The 22,110-nt window shown below is 37.0% G+C and overlaps 3 protein-coding genes and 1 long non-coding RNA gene across 4 annotated transcripts; 1 reads left to right on the top strand and 3 right to left on the bottom strand.

The window, feature by feature from the left end:
• Positions 1–624: 624 nt before the first annotated feature.
• LOC103711734 (putative calcium-binding protein CML19) lies at positions 625–1,062 on the bottom strand. The gene has a single exon (XM_039116067.1). The coding sequence runs from the start codon at positions 1,060–1,062 to the stop codon at positions 625–627; it is 438 nt and encodes a 145-aa protein (XP_038971995.1).
• Positions 1,063–1,874: 812 nt separating this feature from the next.
• LOC103711726 (uncharacterized protein At2g39795, mitochondrial-like) lies at positions 1,875–6,640 on the bottom strand. The gene is made up of 3 exons (XM_008797988.3): positions 6,285–6,640; positions 3,004–3,353; positions 1,875–2,264 (listed from the first exon to the last, which is right to left on the bottom strand). Exons 1-3 carry the CDS (start codon positions 6,564–6,566, stop codon positions 2,105–2,107), a joined length of 792 nt encoding a protein of 263 aa, XP_008796210.1. The 5' UTR covers positions 6,567–6,640; the 3' UTR covers positions 1,875–2,104.
• Positions 6,641–9,076: 2,436 nt separating this feature from the next.
• LOC120104599 lies at positions 9,077–9,762 on the top strand. Its single transcript, XR_005506988.1, has 2 exons — positions 9,077–9,467; positions 9,578–9,762. It is a non-coding gene; the product is annotated as an uncharacterized LOC120104599 (long non-coding RNA).
• On the bottom strand, positions 9,541–20,232 carry LOC103711718 (pyrophosphate--fructose 6-phosphate 1-phosphotransferase subunit alpha). The gene is made up of 19 exons (XM_008797978.4): positions 20,075–20,232; positions 18,754–18,926; positions 17,683–17,795; positions 14,953–15,027; positions 14,745–14,858; positions 14,598–14,665; positions 14,283–14,366; positions 13,840–13,893; positions 13,396–13,476; positions 13,193–13,286; positions 13,045–13,118; positions 12,792–12,902; positions 12,478–12,522; positions 12,322–12,378; positions 11,953–12,057; positions 11,747–11,863; positions 11,519–11,622; positions 10,888–11,053; positions 9,541–9,950 (listed from the first exon to the last, which is right to left on the bottom strand). Exons 1-19 carry the CDS (start codon positions 20,162–20,164, stop codon positions 9,813–9,815), a joined length of 1,863 nt encoding a protein of 620 aa, XP_008796200.1. The 5' UTR covers positions 20,165–20,232; the 3' UTR covers positions 9,541–9,812.
• Positions 20,233–22,110: the final 1,878 nt, after the last annotated feature.

The following is a 22,110-nucleotide window of genomic DNA, read 5'->3' as shown; positions in this document are numbered from 1 at the left end:
GTTTGATTTACTTTTGATTTAATGGTACTTTTGATTTGGCGGTCATAAAGTTTAACCATCTGATGCAAGACTTACATCTATGTTCATACTTTTGGTACCTGATTTGTATTCACGTAGGCTTCAAATAAATATCGATGTAAAATTTTATATATGACAAATAAAGACAAATAGGGACATGGAATGGACAAGCATATGACATGATATTCTGATATAGGCTATCGGTTCCCGACCAGCTTAATCAGAAAATCATATAAATAAATATAATTAACTAAAAGCCGAACAGAAACCTAAGAAACATAATTCCTAAATTCACTGGTTATAATAATACTATCTTTTAATCTCTGATCTTCACGAGGTTGAGTCGTATTTCACACAATTTAACTTTTGTGTCAATACAAAAACTCAAAACATTCATCATCGTATTCTTATTAACTACTTATATACATTATTTTTATTTCAACTCAAGACATTGATGATCAGTCTTATTGAATATTGCCAATGAAATAAGATATGGTTTGATTGACAGCATCACAGCATCCATTGAAGGATACAGATGAAAGACAAGATCTTTTAATTCCTGGGCCTGCACCAAGAATTTAGCCGAGAGAGAGAGAGCTTGTCATATCATAACATCATCATGTTCCTGAACTCTTCAAAGCCAAGCACTCCATCCCCATCCATGTCAAAGCTTTGGATCATTACGATGCAGTCCTCAAGGGACCTGGACCACCCCAGCCGACTGAGGGCCCTCCTCAAGCTCTCAGGCGTGATGCGCCCCTCCCCGTCCATTACAAACACCCCAAATGCCTCCCTCAGCTCCCTAGTCTTCCCCTCCTCATCCCCAACCACCCCTACCACCCTCGTGAACTCATCAAACCCAATCAAACTCTCCCCATTCCCCTCCAGCAGCAACTCCACCTGTTCGGCCGACGGCTCCTCGCCGATCGTCCTCAGGCATCTCCTCAGATCATCTTGCGATATCTTCCCATCCCCATCCTCATCAAAGTGAAGAAACACCCGTTCGAATTCCACGAACTCTCTCTTCGATCCTGTGCAGGCCATCTCTAAGCCCCCAGGAATCAGTCGGTCAACCTATGAATGATTTGGTCGGGCGGCTTAGCTTTGATGTTTGTGGGGGCTTCATATTTATACATAAGAGAGAGAAAGAGATGAAGAACTTCCATGAAAGCTTACATGGTAGAAGTTGGAATGGTTCAGACTTTCAGAGACGGTGTTGGCCGTCAAGTCCACCATATAAGACGGCCGAGTCTCGTTTCACGGCAGAGAGGAGCAGTGCGTCGTGCATGGCTGGGGCTGACGTTGCTGCCATGCGCGTGTTGCAGGGGTTGATAACTGATTCCAGTCTCATCCCCCGAGGAATGATACCTAAAAGTTCCCCCCCATCTCCCTTGGCTTCGCACATCGCCGTCGTCACCAAACATCAACTCGCTTTTTGTCTGGATGGCCAGGAATGACGACGACGACGACGACATTAGGACGTGTGAAAGGTCTGGAAAATCAGTCAAAGGTTTGGAAAAAGGGTAAGGAATTGCACGGCAAGAATCTTTGATGACATTAGGATGGGTGACATCATGCTCTTTACGCATGAAATGATGATGAAACACACATGACGTGATGCAAGGTCATGGTGATGACGAAGCTAGAAAGAAGGGTCTCAACTATGTAAGAAATGGAACGGAGATTTCCATGAAATTGGGCTGAGGAGAAGAGGAAAAGCAGGATTGAGATTCAGTCAGTCAATCTTTAATGCTAGGAGAAGAATGAGAAATCATACCATATGTACAAGGTACCTAACAAAACAAGACTACAGCCTTATAATGAAGCTCTAATTACTAGTTCAGGGAAAAAAAACATAGAAAAAATTATTTACCGACAAACAGCAAACAGTCAATGTCTTGACAAATCATGATAAATTAAGATAACAGACAGTTTACAACTTATTTTAAGTTAAACCCTGATGAGAAGCACCTTTCTCACTAAAGTACAATTTTCTGAGACTGAAAGTTTAAGAATCACATATCCTTGGAGATGAATGTATCAAAAATCTCCTTAAACGTATCTAAACTCAAAGTTGATGAAATACTCACTTCCCAACGAATTCCTTCAAGTTCTTCAACCATGCTAAGTACTCCTTCTCATCCTTGCTCATCATGTACTCATGCAAGAAGTCAAACAGGGAGCCCTTAATACCTCTCACTGCAAGGTACTTGTGCAAGGCCTTCTGCAAGTTCTCGTCCAAATCCCTGCAACCAAAGAGTAGACATGAGACCACAGCCTTTTGTCTGGGCATATCTCAATACACTTTTCCTTTACTACATTAGATTACCTAGATTTTTGATACAAATATTTACAGATATTTGAGAATAAAAAGTATCCTGATTTTCATTATCCAAAGTTTCTACCCCCATCTTTTCGTGACCCAAATGAATAAAAGATGATTCCAAAACGTTTGGCAAGTATTGTCTATAATTCATAATCTGGTGTCTGTAATTCACCCAAATGCCCTCAAGTTTTCCTCATTCTAGCCACTTATCCTTATTAGTTGTTCATCACCAACGTTTCTCTAATATTTTTCCAATCATTGCCTCATCAGTGTCACCAGTTGGATAGTCCAGTAGTCAGATACCCCTACTACTTTAGGGCCCCTTCTGCTGCTATCAGCCTGTAAAGCTGACACTCAAGTATCCCGAGGACCTGCAGAATTTCCAAAACCACCTTTCTTATTCCACAACCTATAAATCACCCCTTGAAATCAGGTCTTAGGAGATGGATTCTGAATAAAATTTAGGTACCACATTCGCCCAAAACCTTGTTTAATTAGTATTGATTAATAGCATGCAAATTCACGTCAAATTCCTATTAATACACCCGAATAACTAAATAGACTAAAAGAAAATATGACCAAAGGAACTTATGAAAAGTCCGGACCTTACACCCAATAACTAAATAGATCAAAAGAAAAATATGATAAAAGGAACTTACGAAAACTCCGGCCCTTGATAAGCACCCTGATCATCAGGAGCATCATGCTTCTTCAAGGCCATGCTTTCTATTTCAAGCTCATCAGCATTAAGATTGCAGGAGAATTCCAAGAAAGGGCCCTCTCCTTTTTCAATAGATACAACCACGGAGATGGTTGGCTGGAAAGAGCTCTCATTGTTGTCATCCTCACTCCCATCTTCGTCATTCTCACCCAAATCTCCCTCTGCATCCAAATTCATGAAAACAGTGACTTGGATGTTCTCACCTGCAAATTCCCGTTTAAGGATGACTGTCTGGTTGCCAGGATTGTCAATGATTTCAAAGGGAAACCCATCTGGCAATTCAATTTCCTGCAAAGAGAAACTGAACAGATTATTTTGACATTTTTTTAATTTTACTTTCAATGTATATGATGGGGATAGGGATTGGTTTTACTTTCTAGGATTAGGGTTTTCTCTCCATTATGGACGCTATATTTTTTGGGATCCATACAGCTTCTTGACGGCCATATTGGTAACAGGAACCCCACCAAGACCTAGTTGTCAGTAAGGTCTTGGCCAGCCATGCCATGCATGGAGAAGAGAGAAAATAGGACATCTCTCTCTATCTTTCTCTCTAAGTCGTGTAGCGGGAACAGATGGTAAACGTTAATGGATGATAAAGAAAACTTATTGGATCATAAAGTTAGTCTATTGGATCCTTTTTAAACATTAAATTTGATCCACATACAGTTAAGTTATTTAACCCATTAAGGTAATGGATTTAGAACCAACAACCCAGAAACTTTGAATTTCGTGCAAGGACTTAACTGCAACCATATTAGGGATTGTTCTGCAGTAATATTGTTTTGGGGGACTTTCAGGATACAGTTATGTTGTATGGCCTTAGCCAGACTGAGGCCTATCTGCTGTTATAGATTTTCTAAGGACTTCTGATGAACTGTTTTCTCATACAGTTTCAGCAAATAAGCTGTTGTCTCCATATAACAGAAAGTTTTCTAAAATTATATTTCAAAACATCTGAAGACTTTTATGTGACAGCATGTTTGATTTATACATATATAATGGTCTATGTTTATTTATCACACATGCTTTAGATCAACCGATAATAGAATGATCTACATAAATGTCCTTCATGTGTTAATAATCCACCCTCTAGTGTCTATTGGGTTGAGCTAGAGTCGGTTTGTGTGATGATGTCCTATAGTATTGATTATTCATTATTGGTTCAATAATTGTAATTCATTATTGTAATTATTATTGTAATTTGGGTTATAATATATTTAAATAAGCCATTATGTAATTATTGTTGTTCTAAAGCTCTGTCTGACCCCATATAGATGTAGGCAAATTTATGTTTGAATGTTATGTTTCGTACAGTGTGATGCTTTTAGTTTTCCTAATGTCATAAAGTGCAGAAAAATGTTCAAATTAGAGTATCTGGTGTAGCCACCAATGCAGCCCCGAATACAATGATTTGGAAATTTTTTTCTGTATTAAGTCCCCAATGGCATTACATGGTGCTTAATCTAATACCACCCAAAGAAGGGGCCACTATGTTGGATGCTTAAGCAAGATGAGATAGTAAGAATGTATATTAGGTCATGATGTGTTTCATGGCCAAAGGCAGGGCACAAAACGTCTCCAATATATATGGCTCATAGTCTCATCAAGTGAGTTTTCTCACTACATGGGCAAAGCCTTTTGTGTTACAGTTTTCTCCCAAAGGAGAGGCAGTAATGACTCCTTTGGTATGCATAAGGAAAGTAAATCCTATGGACCTCAAGATTTACTTTACATTTATACATGTTAATTTTGTGGTTATGATGTGAGCATTACTTTGTTTACTTGCAGTTATTCTTGCTGCTATGCATAACGAGAGCAACAATTGCATTCATTATCTGAATGGTTCAAACTTTTCTGCATGAAAAGAATGCATTATGGTTACATTAGAGTGCATGGATTTGGATTTAGCTTTCCAAGTGGATGAACCTGATCCACTCACAATGGCGAGGATTGTCACTCAGAAGGCTGCCTTTAAAAAATGGAAGCACTCGAATAGTTTAGCCTCTTGCCTATACAAGCTCATGCTGGCACGAATATTCGAAGTTCCATTTCTGCTTGTAGAACAGCTAAAGAATTCTTGAAGGCTATTGAGGACCAGTTTGTCAATTTTGATAAGGCAAAGCCAACACCTTGATGTCAAAAATGTCTTCCATGAAATATTCTAGCTTTCGAGGCATTAGTGAACACATAATGCAAACAAAAAATATTGCCTCTCAGCTCAATGAGATAGAGTTCATAATATCTAACAATTTCCTAATTCACTTCATATAGAACTCCCTGCCAGCTGAAAGTGGGCCCTTTAAAGTCCTTACAAGATGCAAAAGGAAAAATGATTGTTAACTGGCTTACTCTCCATGTGTGTTCAAGAAGAGAAAGAGACTTAAAGATGAGGGAGTGCTAATTGGACATACGGTCTCTTATCAAGACAATAATGCACCAGCTGGTAAAGGCAAGGGAGGTCCTTCAAGAAGCAGAAGGGAATTGTCTGGTGGGATTTCAAAACCAGCAGGCATGAATGTGAATATTTCTTTTGGCGCAAGAAAGGACACAAGATGGAGGAATGCTTCAAATACAAGAAATAGCTAGAGACTAAAGGTAACTTCATTCTTGTTTCATCTAAGTATAATACTGTTGATGTTCCATAAAACAGTAGGTGGATTGACTTAGGTGCCACAGTGCCTATTCCTAATGTCATGCAGGGCAGAGAATTCCATCTTGCAACAATTCTATCTTACCAAGTCAAGATAAGCAGATAATTCCATTTATATCCCAGTATCGTAACCCACAATGTTGCAAGTAGTAAATTTCGTTTTGCAAACAAAGGGAAAAAAAACAGAAAATTAACATAACAAAACCTTCATCGCATTGATAAGGAAGAAAAAGAAAGACAACAACCAGAGTCATGGTGAAGAATCTAATACATCGAAAATCTTATCCAGATGTCGTGCTCCATGACAACAAAATTAGAACCTGACACTTATTTAGCATCAAAATTAAGAAATTAATACAAAAACGTTCGCAATAAAGTACAAAATGGGTTTTCCCCACATCTTCAAGCCGGGAGAAAAGAAAATATGTCCAAAAAAAACAAAATCTTTCAAAGGAAGAAATTTTGACATAACTCCTAGTTTCTAGCTACCAAAAAATATCCAAACAAAAAAGAAAAAAAAAATCCTAGATCAATCGATTAGGGTGATGAGATATTGGAGGCATTACCTGTCCGTGGGTGTTCGATTGCAGGACGCAATTGATCTCGGAATCAAGGACTCGTTTGAGATTCTCATCCGCCGACACCTTGGATGAGGCGAACCGAAATGAAAGGAGAGAAGGGGGGTTCCTGAGGATTTGGGGAACCACGCTTCGGATCAGAGGGGAGGAGGAGCGGGAGGAAGCGAGAGAGGAGTAGAAGAGCGGCTGGCAATGGCCGAAGAAGCGAGAGGAGGATCGAGAGAGGCGGAGGGTGCGGCAAAGGAGAGAGGAGGCGATGGAGGACGGCATCTTCCTTCTACTCCCTTCGAGATTCCGCTATCTCGAAGTAGGGTTTAAGGAGGAGGAGGGAGAGGCAGCGTCTCCCGCGAGGGTTTAAGGCTTTTAACGCTGGGGGGGATTGGGAAATAGAAGAATTTATTAAGGGTAAAATTGGTATCGGGTCAGATGTTTCTGGACCCTCCGATGGGTCATCCTTGGTTTTATGGAAGGGAATTGCGTGCCATACATCAAAATAATTTTTTTATTATAAAAAAAAGGGTTTGATGGATGACTGAGTAGATTTATTGGCAATTTTGAACTATGTAGCTGAAGAAAGGATTCAATCTCATGTCTCCTTGGACAACAAAAAAGAAAAATGGTTAATGCTCATGAGCTCTCATCAGACAAGGAGGCAAGGATTTGTCTATTGTTTAATATGACTACCATCATAACAATTTCAAATGCTTCTTCATTGCATCATATATGTACAAAATAGATATGTAAATAATAGATATTATTTAGATAATATATATTTTTTACTAGCATGAAATGCATTTTAGAAAATAAATTAATAAAACAAGAGTTCAAAGGTTCGAGGAATAAGAGAGAGAAAATATATGGATCGAGCATCAACCTCTACCCCACAAAAAAAAAAAAAAAGAGCATCAATGTTTTTATTGGTTTTTTAAAATTTTGGAAAGAGTTCAATAGGTTGGAGATATGGATGCGAGATGGAAAAGGATATTTTTTTTTGACAAAGTCCTATTGATTTTGGAATATTTAAGAGAAATCATGTAAATAAGGTATAGAGACATAGAAATAAGTAGAGAGGCATGTTATTTATATATCTAACTTTTTAATGGCATTTTTCATAAATATTCATGAAGAAAGGAATTAAAAACTATTCTAGTCACATAAATTGGTGGAGAAAATCTGATAATAAATATACCTCTTTCTTTTAGTAATATAGTACAGATGATGATTTATACATAAGTAAGATAACATTAAATATTTAATAAAAAATAATTTCAAAACCAATAATGAGACAGCCAATTTAAACGTCTACATCATTGATTTTGATCCACATTTAATAGTAGGCGATTTTTTTAAAAAAAATCATATATTTTGAAAATCTTTAGCTTACAAATTAAATGAATCTAATTCTATCAATTACACTAATTTGTCGAATAACATGATAGAGCAAATTCCTACTTCCCTACCGACCATGATTTTAAATATTTTATTTTTTGGTAGGTTAAGAGTCATGATTTAAATATCTTCAAACATGGATAAATTTGAACTCATTAGATTTTTTATGTCTGGATCATAGAAATATATAGCATCATACTATTTAAACCTTTTTTTTCCATCCATTTAATGCTTAGGTTAGGGACACTCAACACATAAGAATTTCTTTCTAGGCATTTCTCATGGTATTTATCTCGTTCAACAGTTTGGACTTTGATTTAAATGATCCACTACTGACTTTAAACCATTAAGTATTTTATTAAATATTTAATATTTAGTGCAGAGTTCAACTCTCTTATATCTAGAACTTCCAAAATGATGAAAAAATGTTACTAAAACAAATTTATTTTTGTTATAGAAAAATTGAATATCTTTAGTTATCATGGCTATCACCAATTAAATAAAAGTGTATGGACAAATTGACTCGATCTTATGCACCACAATCATCAAAAAGATCAGACTTAATCATTGAACCCCTGTAAAGTGAGATCTAGTTGACCTTTCCGGCCTTGCATGTTTTATATAGGTAATTAGATATACAAAGGATGCTTGTAATTTACTCGAGCTGCAGTTCTATTTTTTTTCAATTCAAAGCTCTGCCCAAGTTTGAAAATGATACTTAATTATGAAAATGGCATCCAAATAATACCATTATTTCATATTATCATCCATTATCTCCAATAATAATAACAGCTGCTATATTTTCCAATGCTCTACTCCTCTAGTGTCTGGTCCGAGTGAAGGAGAAAACAATTGTCTGTTGGTAATGTTATAACAATAAATGATGGTTTTGGAGGGTATTCTCTCTCATGCAAATGGGAGGGACCCACCAAGTTAAGAAGGGGTAAGAAGAGACAAACTAATGAATTGGCACCTGCAATGCAACTTTCATTTTGAGCTCTTTGAGTTCCCCTGAAAATTTTTTAAAAAATTATTTAAAAAAACTCGAGACAGCTCAAATTTCATCCTTTTGACTTTATACTTCTACAAGAAATATCATGTCAATAAGCTGGCTAAAGATCCAAAGAGCCCCTGAGAAATATATCTGGACAGCAATGGCATCAAGGAAAATGAGAACACAAATGTACCAGGCTCTGCTGAGCTTTATAACATATTCACAAATAATAATACATCCAAATAATATAAATTTTGTCGCTGGACTGGCTCATTTGCATCCAGAGCAACCATCAAAACTCCAATACGAGCAAATTTAAAGACAATCATCAACAATTTGGCAACTAGGCTGCAGGATGCCCAAAAAGGAATTTAAGGGGTCCAGAAGATATTGTTACCTTCTCAAAGGGTTCCTGACTGTGGAAATCCAGTGGTCCACAACAGGCCCACAGTAGATGGCATCAAGCTTCCATCGCAAGTCCAATTTCAAACAAACTCTTTCAACTTTTCTGCTCATGCAACACCACAGCACCTGATAGATCTGAAAACCATATCGCAGTTCTCGGAAAGGTTCAGGTGAAGGTCCCTCGGCTAAATGTCCAGCCCCTCAAAAGAAATCTCCAGCCGAGTGGAAAGAACCCGACAAGGTGAGCCAAATTACTCGGACAGTATTAGTTCTCCCAGTTTTTCCCCTTACCAGGGGTTTCCAGGCAGGCTTCCTCCAAATAATACCCAACCTATCAGGTTTCCAGGCATGCAGAAGTTCAACACCAAAAATTCGCAATTACGGTAATCCCCTTTCCTCTGTATATTGCTGTTTTCTTCCAGTTTATAAACATATCCCACATAGAAGTCCTCAACATTTCAGAAATAGCTAAAATCATCATTATTTGATGTAGGAAAGAACTTTGTCATAAAACAGAATCGTATTATTCTCAATTTCAAAGTACAGCAATGAACGTGTGGTAGTCACTAACCATCACCAAAAATGCATGCCAACCGAAAGAGACAGATAATCATGTGAAAGTTCTTACCTCCTGCAAACACTCGACAGTAGAAAAAGACAGACGGAGGAACAAGAAAACCAAATAAATGGAGCATAGACATTGCTAATGGGTACACTATTGAAGATGGTTAGTTGTGCAACTGAGGTGGCTGGCTGCTAAATGTGGGAGAAGCCATCACAGACAACACGTCCGTCACAGAAGCCATAGAGCTCAAAGCTGCTTTCAGGACATCCTGTGAACAACCAGGCTTCACAATGCTTTTCACCTGTCAAAACAAAATATAGGAGTGCAAGAGTTAGATCTATATTTGCAGCAAGGAATACAGTAGAACTGCTGTTATAATGATAACCAAGCAAAGGGCTGAGGCTTAGCTTATAAACTAACACTGCAGGACATAAACAAGATCTTGTAATTTGTTATTTTGTTTAAGGGCAGTTCCAGAGCAGGTTTGCGGTGTTTTGATGGGGACTAGGAGATAAGCAGCATGTCAGCAAGCAGGCATTATGATTCAGCTCACAAAGGGGATATCCACTGACATGAATGTTAGTTTACTGGTGTAGCATCCGAATGGCCTATAAGTTAACCAAGTGATAGGAGAGGTATATATTGCGGCAGAAAATTAGGACCAAAGAGACAAGGCAAAAATCATAGCAGATTGAATCGGGTGCAACACAAGAAAAGCAGTTTATGGATAAATTTGAGAAGTTTGAGTTTCTAGGAACCTTAAACAAAATTTATCGCACAAGGTATCCCAGATTTATTACAGGAGCAACATATTTGGTTGTGGCAACATAGGAAAGGGACACTGCAGAGATTTTTTTTTATAAAAAAAAACTATAAATGATAGTGTTGTCATAATTGCAGGCTAATAATTTAGAATAGTTCAGAACATAATAGAAGCCTTAAAATAGGGAAAAAATATAAACGAGGAGGATTGTTGGGGGGGGGGGGGGGGGGGGGGGGGGATGGGATGAAGTTCCAGAGTAGGTGCCACGTCCTCCAGGGATAGTTCCTACACTTGGATGGGAAAAAATAACTTTAAAAAAAATATTTCTGTGAATGGATAATTAAATCATCAGCTAAGATACAAACCAAACATCAATTTACAACAATAACATATCCTGTATCATTCTAGAAGATACAGTTAAAATGGGAGAACAGGAAGATCATTATCATATCATAGAACAACGAAATATGAGAACCTTATCCAGATATTCCTGAAGCAATTTAATCCGGCCCATGTAATCTTGATCTTCAACACATAATGTAATGGCCTTAGCATCAGCACCAGGTCCATCAAACTGAAGAGGTCCAAGGTTTCTGTATATGTCATCCATCAAAAAGCTGGAAGCATTGTGTCTCAACAACCTGGAACCCAGATTTAAACATTAGGCACAAGTGAAAACGCACGCAACCAATATTATAAAATGATAAGTTAGAAACCAGGCCACTTGAATCTTATGTTTCTCATCCAAGCATATCAAGAAAAATTTTCCAACTCTAAATAAACTGAACTTATCTCTTACGAGAAGACTACCAAATAAATTTTCTAAGGATCCTTCATGATTGCATACCAAAAATGGACTGGGTAGACTTGCAGTTGCTGGGAAAAGGAAAAAACGCATGCAGCTCAAAGAATATTATATTAAAAGGAAACAACTGAAGGCTTAGAAAATGGTTCATTTCCTTCAAAAAAAAAGGAACTGTGGTTCCATCGACAAAGCCAGTATGTCAAGCCATGCTCAGATAACCGCTTGGAAAGGCAACTGATTCAGAACATATAATAGGAGATAGCAACTGCCATATCAGTAAAATGCTGTAACAATAACATACTCGAATGCTTTTCCTTTCAAGTCTACAGTGGCAGGATGAACAGCAGGTTTTCCAATCATGGAGGCTGCAGGACCACGTGACCATCGCTTCACAGTCATCATTGCCTAGAAATAATCAAAACAAATTGTTACCTGTGGCTTATTTTGATCAGACTGTTGGATCCAAGTGTTCAAACAGGATATTGAGAAAAAAACATTAATTAGAAAAACAAAGAGGATGGAGATTCACCGTAATTGGAGCAGCACCACACTTCCATTTATTCACAGGATTTTTCAGATTTGTAATAGTAGCCATGTAACCATTCAAACCAGCTGCTAGTATATGATAGCAGACATGCCCAAGAACCTAAGCAGATACAGTTTCACAAATAAACTCATTGGTCATAGCAAAACTAACAAAGCAAAAGAAGAAAGCGACTCCTTATAGGAACTCACATAAGCATAGTCACAGTCAAATTTAGAAGGTAAGGATCCCCGAGCTTGGTAGCCAAAAAAGTGGCAGATGGCATTAAATTTCTTTCCTTTATATGTGCCTTCTTTCTGTGAAGATAGTAAAATAAAACATTTACTGCACTAGAACATTTTAGGAATGACCCAGCAGTGACTGATATAGCATACAAGACATAAATGGAAAGAGCAACAAGCTATCAGTCCATTAAACAATATTGCAAATTTGCAATACATATATAAGCAACAGATAAAGAAACTTTAAGAAATGCAACAACTTTAAGAAATTCTATCTGAAGTTCTAGTGAATAGGTGATTTTAGGTGTCATCATCATATAAAATGTGATTTAAACTCACCAGCCGCTTGTTCATTTCTTTCTCCACCAACTGAGCTAGAAGTTTCTCTGTCTCAATCTAAATACAAAGAAATAAAGGTAACTTCAGAAAATAATAATGAGAATAATGCTTTTCTAAAAAAATTCCATCCTTTTGAGTTGTTGCACCAAATTTTACCTGGGATAACTGTGCAGAGTCATCAGATTCTGGATGGAGAAGCAGCTGCAGTATAGATAGAAAATGTTACCAGTATCACAAATGTCTCAAGCAAATCGAGCAGCAAGTAACGAATACGAATTTACAAATATGTTTATAGCCACCATAAATGGTAAGCCTTGGCGCAACAGTAAGATTGCTCTGCTGTAATCTAGGTGTCACAAATTCGAAACACAGAAACAACCTCTCCCCCCAACCCCACAATAGTAGGAGCCTCAAGCACTAGGCCCCTTTTTTAATTTTTATAGCCACCAATAAAAAATAACAAAAATAACCTGTCTCCTTAAAAATGCTGGCAAAAATTCAAACAGTGCAGATGCCCACGGTGAAAGTTGTGAAGAAATATTCTCAGCAGACACACCCTGAAGATGGAGACCATGGATTTCCTAAACCAGATATAACAGTTTAGTAAATATGTAAAGCCACAGTAAAGCCAGAAAAACAATGAGAATATAACTGTTGCTTTCAATTTTCATCCAAAAAACATGGAAATAAATCATTAAGTCGCTTTTTTTATAGGCCAAGTACCTGGAGCAAGGCATACAGTTCTGGTATGCTTTCTACAAGCCCCTCAGGTATAAGAATTACACCATGAGACTTGTCTACACAAGAAACAAAAAGTATATCAGAAGTCGACAAACTAAACATTAATGAGCCCAAGCCAACAACTTCTAACCTTTCTCTGCTCTGGCTTGTACTGCATCACAGATCTGTTTTGTAATGTCAAAAATAGTGAGTTTTGACGCAGCAACCTCCTCGCCTAGGATAACCTGAGAGATTGAAGTTATTATAAATCAGTTGACAAAACAGATATTATCAAATAGATAAAATGTCACGAAAAAAAAGGAAAACCAAGTGAAATCAAATGTGAAGTCTAACCATATTTGGATGTGACTGAAGAGTACATTCCAAGGCCACATGAGATGCCTTGCGACCCATAAGCCGAATAAAATAATAATACTGCAAAAGAAAATGCAAACCATTTGTTCACCAGAAGATTGAGGCTGAAGTTTGAGCAAGAAAAAATAACAACAAACGGCTTGCTTAGCAAACAAAAAAGATATCTGGTGATAAAATCTACTACTGACTGAAACAGGACTAAATATTAGAATATGGTTGATTGCAGGAACATGGAAAACAGGTAGCTTCAACATTTGCGTTGTAGCCCAAGTCAACCATTATAAAAAAATACTCCTTTTTGCCAACACTATTGGACTCTTGAAGAATGATAAATTCATTTGGTCTAACCAAGTTGCTGAAGCTAGTTTGACGAGTAAAGCCTTACAGAGTTATTTCATCCACATGAAATGAACTATGCATTACCTTTTCAGCTGAGAGGGCATCTGTGCAGACATTGCTGATGAGCTGTGAATTAACCTGCAAAGAGAATGCACATAAACAAGCCTCACTATGACATTGCACAGTTTAAAAACTATGGTCATTTTAAAGTCCATATTTTATTGCTAAAAAAATCATGATTGTTAGGACTTCCTCCTCAAATTTATTAGAAAATTTGAATGCCAAGTTCCTGGTGATGAAACATTAAAATGTTATGTTACACTGATTTTACATGCATAATACATGATTGCCACATATAACAAGGTAGGTACAATGTCCAAAAGTAATAAGGAAGAAGTTGGAGTGAGTTACCCAGATGAAAACTAAGAAAATAAAATCAGAAACCAAGGTTCTGTTGACAACAGAATGTATTCATAATTACCTCAACACATCTATAAGATTACAGCATTTGATGTTACGAAACATACCTTGCATATTGTATCAAATCCAACATTTGTCTCCACAAACTGATTCTTAAGATCCCCATTCAAAGTTACAGGAACACCTACTACCTGTCACGTATTCTTAAACTTAGCTCTTGAACTTATCCAGTTTAAACCAAAGGGCACCTGAAGAATCAAAAACCAACATTTCCTGGAAGGAAAATGCATGCATGATTCTCTATAGAGCTATTATCTAACGTCAAAATAAAATAGCCTATAAAATTTAAATGCATGCAAGAAAAAGTTAAGTTGACAATTGACTCATTCCCTAGAATAATGCCAAAACCACATGTCAAATACCTTTGTTGGACATTTTGACTCAGCAAAAGTCTCTGCAAGCTGTGCAGCATCCGTATTGGACGTAACTCCTTAAGAAACATAGGGAAATGCATATTAAGTTATACAGAAGTCTGATAGCATAATTAGTAAGCATACTATGAGACACACCTCCGATGATGACAAGACCATCCAACTTCAGTGCCTGGCATGCAGTCATTGCGGCATTGACTTGTTCGGTTGTTCTAATTTGATCTTTTGTCCGGCCAAGCAAATCATAACCACCTTTAGAAGCAGAAAGCATATGCACAGAAATTAGGAAGATAATTTGCATTAATACAAGAATAAATAAAAGCAATGAAGACAAGCTATAACAAACCTTGGTTTTTATATGTGGAAAGGATATCATCTGTTATTTTCAAAGTTTTCTGTGCAAATAAACCTTCAGTACCGCCTGTAACAAAGACAAGAGGCATTGGCAAAAAATATAAAATGATTTCATCACAAGAATAGAACCACTAGAATCATCTCACAAAAAACAAAGCAAACTGAAATAAGGAATCTGCGGGTGATAGACCAAGATTTGCTAAACCGGTATTGGAAGGGGTACCAGCCAACAACCAGCTCAGCACGTATAAATCCATGCTGAAGAGGAAGGGAGAAAGAGGAGAGAGCGAAGCCTCGAAAGCCCTCATCAGCAGAGGATTGCATATGTTTCATTTTGAAATAGGGGATGCCTTTTTTTTCTAAATTTCAAATTGAAATCAACAAATGATTTGTTGACTTTCTTCTGAATGAAGTCAGCAAATTATTTGCCAATGTCAATTCGAAATTTACAATATATACATATATGGTATGTCGTACCGTACCATACTGACACTATTGCTAATGTGGCACCGGTACGGAATCCGATACCGAGACGGCGAACCTTGATACATACATATATACAAACATACATACGTATGTACATATATACATGTGTGTGTGTGTGTGTTTCAAACCAAACCATGCTAGTAACTGACAAGTTTGATTCGGTCCACCCTGAACTAGCTAGTACAACACGGTTCAACAAACCTTGTGATAACCATATACAGAAGTCATTCTTTAAAAGAGGGGGTGGGGGAGAATAGAAAAATAGAATCCATGTCCAAATAAGAGCATAATCAACATCAAAAAATATTAATCAAGGGCAGCTACCGCGGTTATACAGTGAAGAAAAAATCCATGTCACAAGTACCTTAATTAGATATATTCATGCATTAAGGATAAAGAAGGATTTTAGAGAACAAGAAATGAACTCTTATGTAGTAAAGAATTAGATAACAAGGAATTTTATCACAATGGTACAGAGAAAGAGGGAGAGAGAAAGGAGGAAGATGGAGGGAAAAAAATAACTCAATATATTATGACGATTTTATTAGAAATAACATGTTTTTTTCTTCTGCAGGTCCACCTGCAAAAAAAGAAACCATTGACATAGCTTTATTGACCCAAAATGAAAATAGCTAAATTATTAGGTGATATTGATGGGTAATGATGGAACAAGATAGGCAGAGGAGCAAGAAATGCAATAAGCAATTACAAAGAGATGGGTTGGTCATGACAGCAGATCCACTTCAGTGAGCAGCTTTGAGGCACTGATGACTTCTCTTTCTTATTTGGCAACGTAACCAATTCATGGAAGTTGCAATCACTATTGCCAATCAACCAGGTTATAATCTGAACTCCATAATCTTTCATCTTAATTGAGCATACTCTTACCAATGAAAAGTTCGACAATTTATTGCACTAGGATTAGATATCAAAGGGATGTTTGGCTTGGGAAGGGTGAGCTTGTTAACTGATTCCCAACTTGCCTGATACACCAATCCTTAGAGAAGAGGGAGTAAAGTGCAGCCCATGTTTTCAAGAGAAACTTAAGTGATATGGAATCAGGGCATGCATGTCTTCTTGCACTCAAATGTGTGGATGGGGCAATATCAGAAGTAAAAGTCCAGACAGGAAATTTAAGTTGAAGTCCTGAAATGGACCAAAGGCAAATCAAAGGGCCTTCTGCAATCTGAGAAAAGCAAAAATATCAGTATTTCTTGACATCCTTTCATCTATTACCCATCACTACTTATTTGGGACAGAAGAGCTCTTCGTAGAAAGCAATAAGCTGAAAACCAAATCATAGCAGCTAGCTGGGTCTGCTTCCACACTGTTATGAATAAAAGATGAATGCTAGCGTAGCATCACATGATTAATAACAATGCTTCCTCTTTTCTAATATATGATCAGCAGACAACAGTCTTCAACCCACAACACCAGAGTGATGCACCATGTCAAGTCACAGGACCATACAAAAGCCAACAACATTTTAGAAGAGCTTGGACATCCCTCCGAAACCAATTTGTAACTCACTGATCAACTTATACCATCTTGTCTTATTTAAAGGATGAAGATTGCAAAAGATACTAAGTATAAGATCAAAAGAGACTGACAGTAGGGGTAATAGTGCCAGATACAAAACTAGAGAAAGAAAGATGATCCAATAAAAAGTAATTCAAAAAAGAGGTTAGATAGATTATGTCTGGTGGCCGGGAAAAGGAAAGAGGGGAGAAGTACACCAAAAGAAAAAGAGATGAATTGAAAACCAAAAGTTTCTCCAATTTGGTTGGACTGAAAAATTGCAAAGAAAGCAATAAAGAAAGTGGTCAAGATGTGGTAATCTTGATATATTTTCCTTGTGTTATTATTCTCTCAAATTTATTATCATTTAGGCATTATTTGATTGCCAAGAAAGACAAAAGAAAACAAAAGTATTTCATGGGAAGAAAAGAAAAGAATTCTCTTCTTCAGTTGAACCTACAAAACCTAGAAAAACTATTTTTTCCATTGCTAGACAATGGAAAAGAAGATTCTCCTCAAAGTTTCTTTACTGCCACTTTCTTAGCAACCAAAGAAAATGTAGGAGCATAAATAACAAGAAGAAGAAGATAAAGAACATTAGTGATCTTAGAATGCTAACTGAATTTTGCTAATTCATAAAAAAGAACAAAAAATAATGAACACAAAATTGCTGTGTGTAAACTTGGCCATAAAAATGCATCATAAGACAGATGCTTACCAACAAATCCAAGCAATGTACTGTTGGGATTGTGAGCCTTGATAGCATCGTAAAGCCCCCAAATAACATTATGCCCTCCTGGTGATTGTCTCCCAGAAAATACAACACCCACCCTGCAATAAGATATTTGAAAATACAAATCTTAAGTTCTGCTGGAAATAAGCTAATGTGTCATAAGCATAAAATGATGATCAAATGATCAATCTTCCCAAGGAAGCATGATGTTGTACATACCAGAAAATAAAATGTATACTATATGGAAATAACATGCCAACTAACAAATAATTTCGGGGAAAAAGTTTGATATTCGCTGAGGGTATCAGGTTGATAGAATAAACTAAGGGAAACAATCTGTCCAATCTTTAGAACAGTCAATTGACAGCAGGACTCAGCTTCGGCAATACCTGCATAAACGTGAGTTTATGACAGGAAATGTGCGACATTTTAGGAATATTAAGCATCAAAAAAACTTTCCAATCTATACCACCTCAGAGAGTCATTAAAGTTACCAATCTTACAGTAGCCATGCCAAGAATGATGAACCGTTCCAAAAAGAATGAGACATAAAAGCATTCTCATTGGCATACATGCATGAGAAGTGCTTAGTCACACTATCTACATGGATCAGCATGCCCACAAGTGCATTCAGCATGTATATTACAAAGGTGAAAAAAAAAGAAGGCTAATTACATTTTTGACATGGTTTTCAGTAAGATGATTCAGACAGTCACATGTAGGACCACAATATCATATAATTTGTTTCAAAAATCGTGGAGATGCATGCTAAGTAACAACCTCTTCAGAATAAGATACCAGAAGAGTAAAAGTGCAAGCCACATGAGATAGTCTAGCACTTGAGTAATAGAATAGACTATTGCAATGATAAATTTGCTCATTTCCCCCTTTCAAGAGGGTGCCAGATTTACTTAGCATGTAACTCTTATTTAGATCCTTGAAACCAAAATTTTCAAGGATTCGCTCAAATAAGACAAGAAAAATTCCTTATGTTTGCTGAATCACGAGCTCAAAATTTATTAGGAAGCAAAAGAGAAACAGCAATTGAGTATAAACCTGATAGCTGGATGCTCTGTTATGATCTGTGCATCAGGAACTTTGGCTGTCGCCCTCAGAAAATGAGCCAAAGGTTGCCCATATGTGTGGGGAAAGTTTTGACCGATCACATGCGCACTAGCTGGATCTCCAGCTGTTGTTGCATCCCCAAACTCTACCCTCACTGTGGTGCCCTGTTTTAGGTGAAGAGGGGAAAAAATAAGAAAAAGTACAGACCCGCCACTCGGAGAACTGATCAAGTAAGATCAATTTTACTACTGCTAAAGCAGCATGACACAAGATGCAATAAATTAAATAAAATATAAATCATTATTAACTAGGCATAATGAAAATATTGATTTACCAGAGCTAGGGCACAACAAAGGTTTATTTACCGGCGGACACAGACAATCTAAGACTTTGATCATACCGAAAAACAAAAGGCTCCAGAGACCTTTCAGTCAAACCTTTACGAGAGTAAATACAATTTCTATGTTAATGAGATTGGAGACAGATGCGTGATATGTGCTGGCTTGGAACCCATCCCATATTTCTTCCAAGACTAAGACCTTACTCACGCCATAGAAGCATGACCAGAATCCAGTCAAAATTAAAAGCAACTTGTCCAACCAAGCATGATAGGGGAAGAAGACGAAACCATCGAGCATACAGCATATAGAGTCAAAATTTGTCTCTTACAGTTCAAAAGGAGTCAAAGCTTCGTCAAAATTATAGCTTGGTTCCAGAATTTACATCAAAGTCATGGGAAAAAGGGAAAGAATGCACCCAAACCGAACACACGCACAACAAAAAGGTCAAAGCATGCTAGTAGATTCGCTCCATCCCCAAGAATAGTACTCAAAAAGGACACCCGTTCCCCGTCTTATTAAACCGCGCAATCCGCCGATCTACAATATCTAACATGGCGCTGTACGATTAACTGACTGCTAGAATAAAACAAAACACAGTAAACCAAGAAAAATATAATCTTTAAAAATGTCGAAGGCCGAAGCACTAACATCAGATCCAATTTCCAGCACGAGATGGGGCACGAGAAAACAGATTAAATCATCAAAACAACCGAAAAAATAAACACAAGAAACCGTCATAGAGATCCGATCTTTCCATGAGGCAATGCCTGCATCCCAGTCCCACTGTCCATACAACCACAAACCCCGGCCCGATCTAACAGCCGATCAACAGAGTAAAAACCCTCGAAACAAAGCGAAAACCCATCAATTCAAAACGGGAAAAAGAAGGAGGAGAAGAAAAAGATCGCAGATGGAAGCGGAGAAGCCCAATGGAGGCGAAAAAACCAAACCCTTCAGGTAAGAGGAGGGACCTGAAGGCAAGGAGGGAGCTCCGGCTGGTAGAGAGCCCTTTGCTTCTGGAGATCCGATAGCTCTCGGGGAACGCCATAGTCCGAATCCATCGCCTTCTCTCGCCTTCTCTCTTCGCTTCTCTCTTTCGTCCCTGCGTCTTCTCCGCCCCTCGGAAAGAGCGGTATTTAAACCGGGGGCGATATTTACAACGAACGCGAAACCTTTTGCCCTAAATTTACATAAAACCCCACCACGTTTTTATATTTACAAAACAAGCACTAAGCGGTATATACGGAGTACGGATTATAGTTATCTGTATATTAATTTCTATGCGGATGCATGATCTTCTATCCACGTGGCACACCGAACCCACAGCTTCACTTTTGGGCGGTCGATTGTGTGTATGCATAGGATTTTTATGGGGTTTTATGTAGAGGTTTGTCGTTGGAATATACTTGACTGCTTTCGGATCCGGGGTCTGGTGGCCCGCGGAGGGGGCAGGGCTTGAATTTGGACTACTAGGTCAAGCTTGGTATGGATATAAAGCATCTGAATTTTTTTGGTTTAATAGATTCAGGATCTCCACTTGCTTGTGGTTTAGTATCTTGATACAGTGAGTTAGTCCAGATATGGACCAGATCTAAGTTTGATATGCCAAATTTGGAAATGTTATGTGTTGTTGGATTTGGTTAAATCTATTGCATGTCGAGTCCAAATCTACGAAATAGATGTTAAGTACTCACCTTGGTTGTTGCTTGGGTATTAAGATAGCTTTAATTTGATGATTTTTTTTAGGTAGGCTTTGATCAAATTATTTGTTATTTAATGCATCCCTATTGGTTAATAGAGAAAACATTTTTTAATTAGATGGAGGATTATGGTAGTACATAATTCCTCTTGCATGCAAAAGGTTAGAACTAGGCTTGTCTCTACCATATGTTACACAAATGAACCAATGTGACTAGATATTTACTGACCTCAATAAATCAATATTTTGTTCGGATATGGAGCCCATACATATATTTTCTCCGCTCTTCTTTGGTATTGAAAATATTATAAAGAATTTACAAAGATGCATTAAGTACAATCTCAATACATCTACGCTCTCTATACAAGTCTAAAATACTTTCATCTTTAACATGTTCCAATAAATAAACATAAATGCACATCCGACAAAAAGAATAAATCAAATATTAACTAAAAATAAAAAAATAGGCCGAATGCACAACTCTAAGTTTGAAAAGAAAAAGGAAATATGAAATAAAAATAAGAAAAAATATAAGTTAGAAAATAATATCAAAGTAATGTGAAATTTGAATATAGTTAACTATAAATTTACCGATACAAAAAAATAAAATAGAAACATATAAACTAAAACAAATATAAACCCAAAACATGAAAAAAGAAACATGATGGAAACTAAAAAAAGTTAAATATAACAACTAATAAAAAAAATCAAAATATAGAAGCAATACTAGCAAATGAAATGAAATGAAATGAAATATATAAAATAGGAGAATATTAGCACAAAAATAACTATAAGATGAATATAACATTATTGTAGATTATATAATATATATATATATATATATATATATATATCGGTCTTATCATGATCGTCTCAGATATTGGAGATGGTGGTTGGGATGGGTAGGTAGGGAAGTTTGGTTAGGAGTTAGGACCATAGTTAGGTTATGAAAGCGAAAAAGAGAGAAAAAAAGAGATGAGTATCAAGACATAAATAAAACTGTGAAAAGACAATTATGATGCTTTCAGCCATACGTGTTATGCTTACTCATCAAAAAAAATATATAGGAGAGCCACATAACATGCAAGTGTTACACCCCAAAGATATCATGGTTCAAGTACAGCCTGATTTTAGCCCACAACTTGTTCAAACTTCCTATGCTGGAACATTATATAAAGCATCACTTATAAAATAAGTGATTGTTGGTACCACATAAATAAGGAATTCATAGAAACTTTTCCATTAAGAACTTGCAAATAAAATAGGTTGTTATTAGAGGAACATGAAGAAGGGAAGGGAGGAATGAGC

This window comes from Phoenix dactylifera, unplaced genomic scaffold, assembly GCF_009389715.1.
Source record: "Phoenix dactylifera cultivar Barhee BC4 unplaced genomic scaffold, palm_55x_up_171113_PBpolish2nd_filt_p 000046F, whole genome shotgun sequence".
Taxonomy (NCBI): domain Eukaryota; kingdom Viridiplantae; phylum Streptophyta; class Magnoliopsida; order Arecales; family Arecaceae; genus Phoenix; species Phoenix dactylifera.
This window is presented reverse-complemented; position numbering and strand designations above follow the sequence as displayed.

Coding starts and splice junctions, on each gene's coding strand:
- LOC103711718 (XM_008797978.4), bottom strand. CDS start 20,164: ATGGATTCGGACTATGGCGTTCCCCGAGAGCTATCGGATCTCCAGAAG. Junction 15,028..17,682: donor TACATTGCTTGGATTTGTTG/GTAAGCATCTGT, acceptor TCTTTGTTACAG/GCGGTACTGAAGGTTTATTT. Junction 13,894..14,282: donor GATTTGATACAATATGCAAG/GTATGTTTCGTA, acceptor TTCTCTTTGCAG/GTTAATTCACAGCTCATCAG.
- LOC103711734 (XM_039116067.1), bottom strand. CDS start 1,062: ATGGCCTGCACAGGATCGAAGAGAGAGTTCGTGGAATTCGAACGGGTG.
- LOC103711726 (XM_008797988.3), bottom strand. CDS start 6,566: ATGCCGTCCTCCATCGCCTCCTCTCTCCTTTGCCGCACCCTCCGCCTC. Junction 3,354..6,284: donor AATCGAACACCCACGGACAG/GTAATGCCTCCA, acceptor TTCTCTTTGCAG/GAAATTGAATTGCCAGATGG. Junction 2,265..3,003: donor TATCAAGGGCCGGAGTTTTC/GTAAGTTCCTTT, acceptor CTTTGGTTGCAG/GGATTTGGACGAGAACTTGC.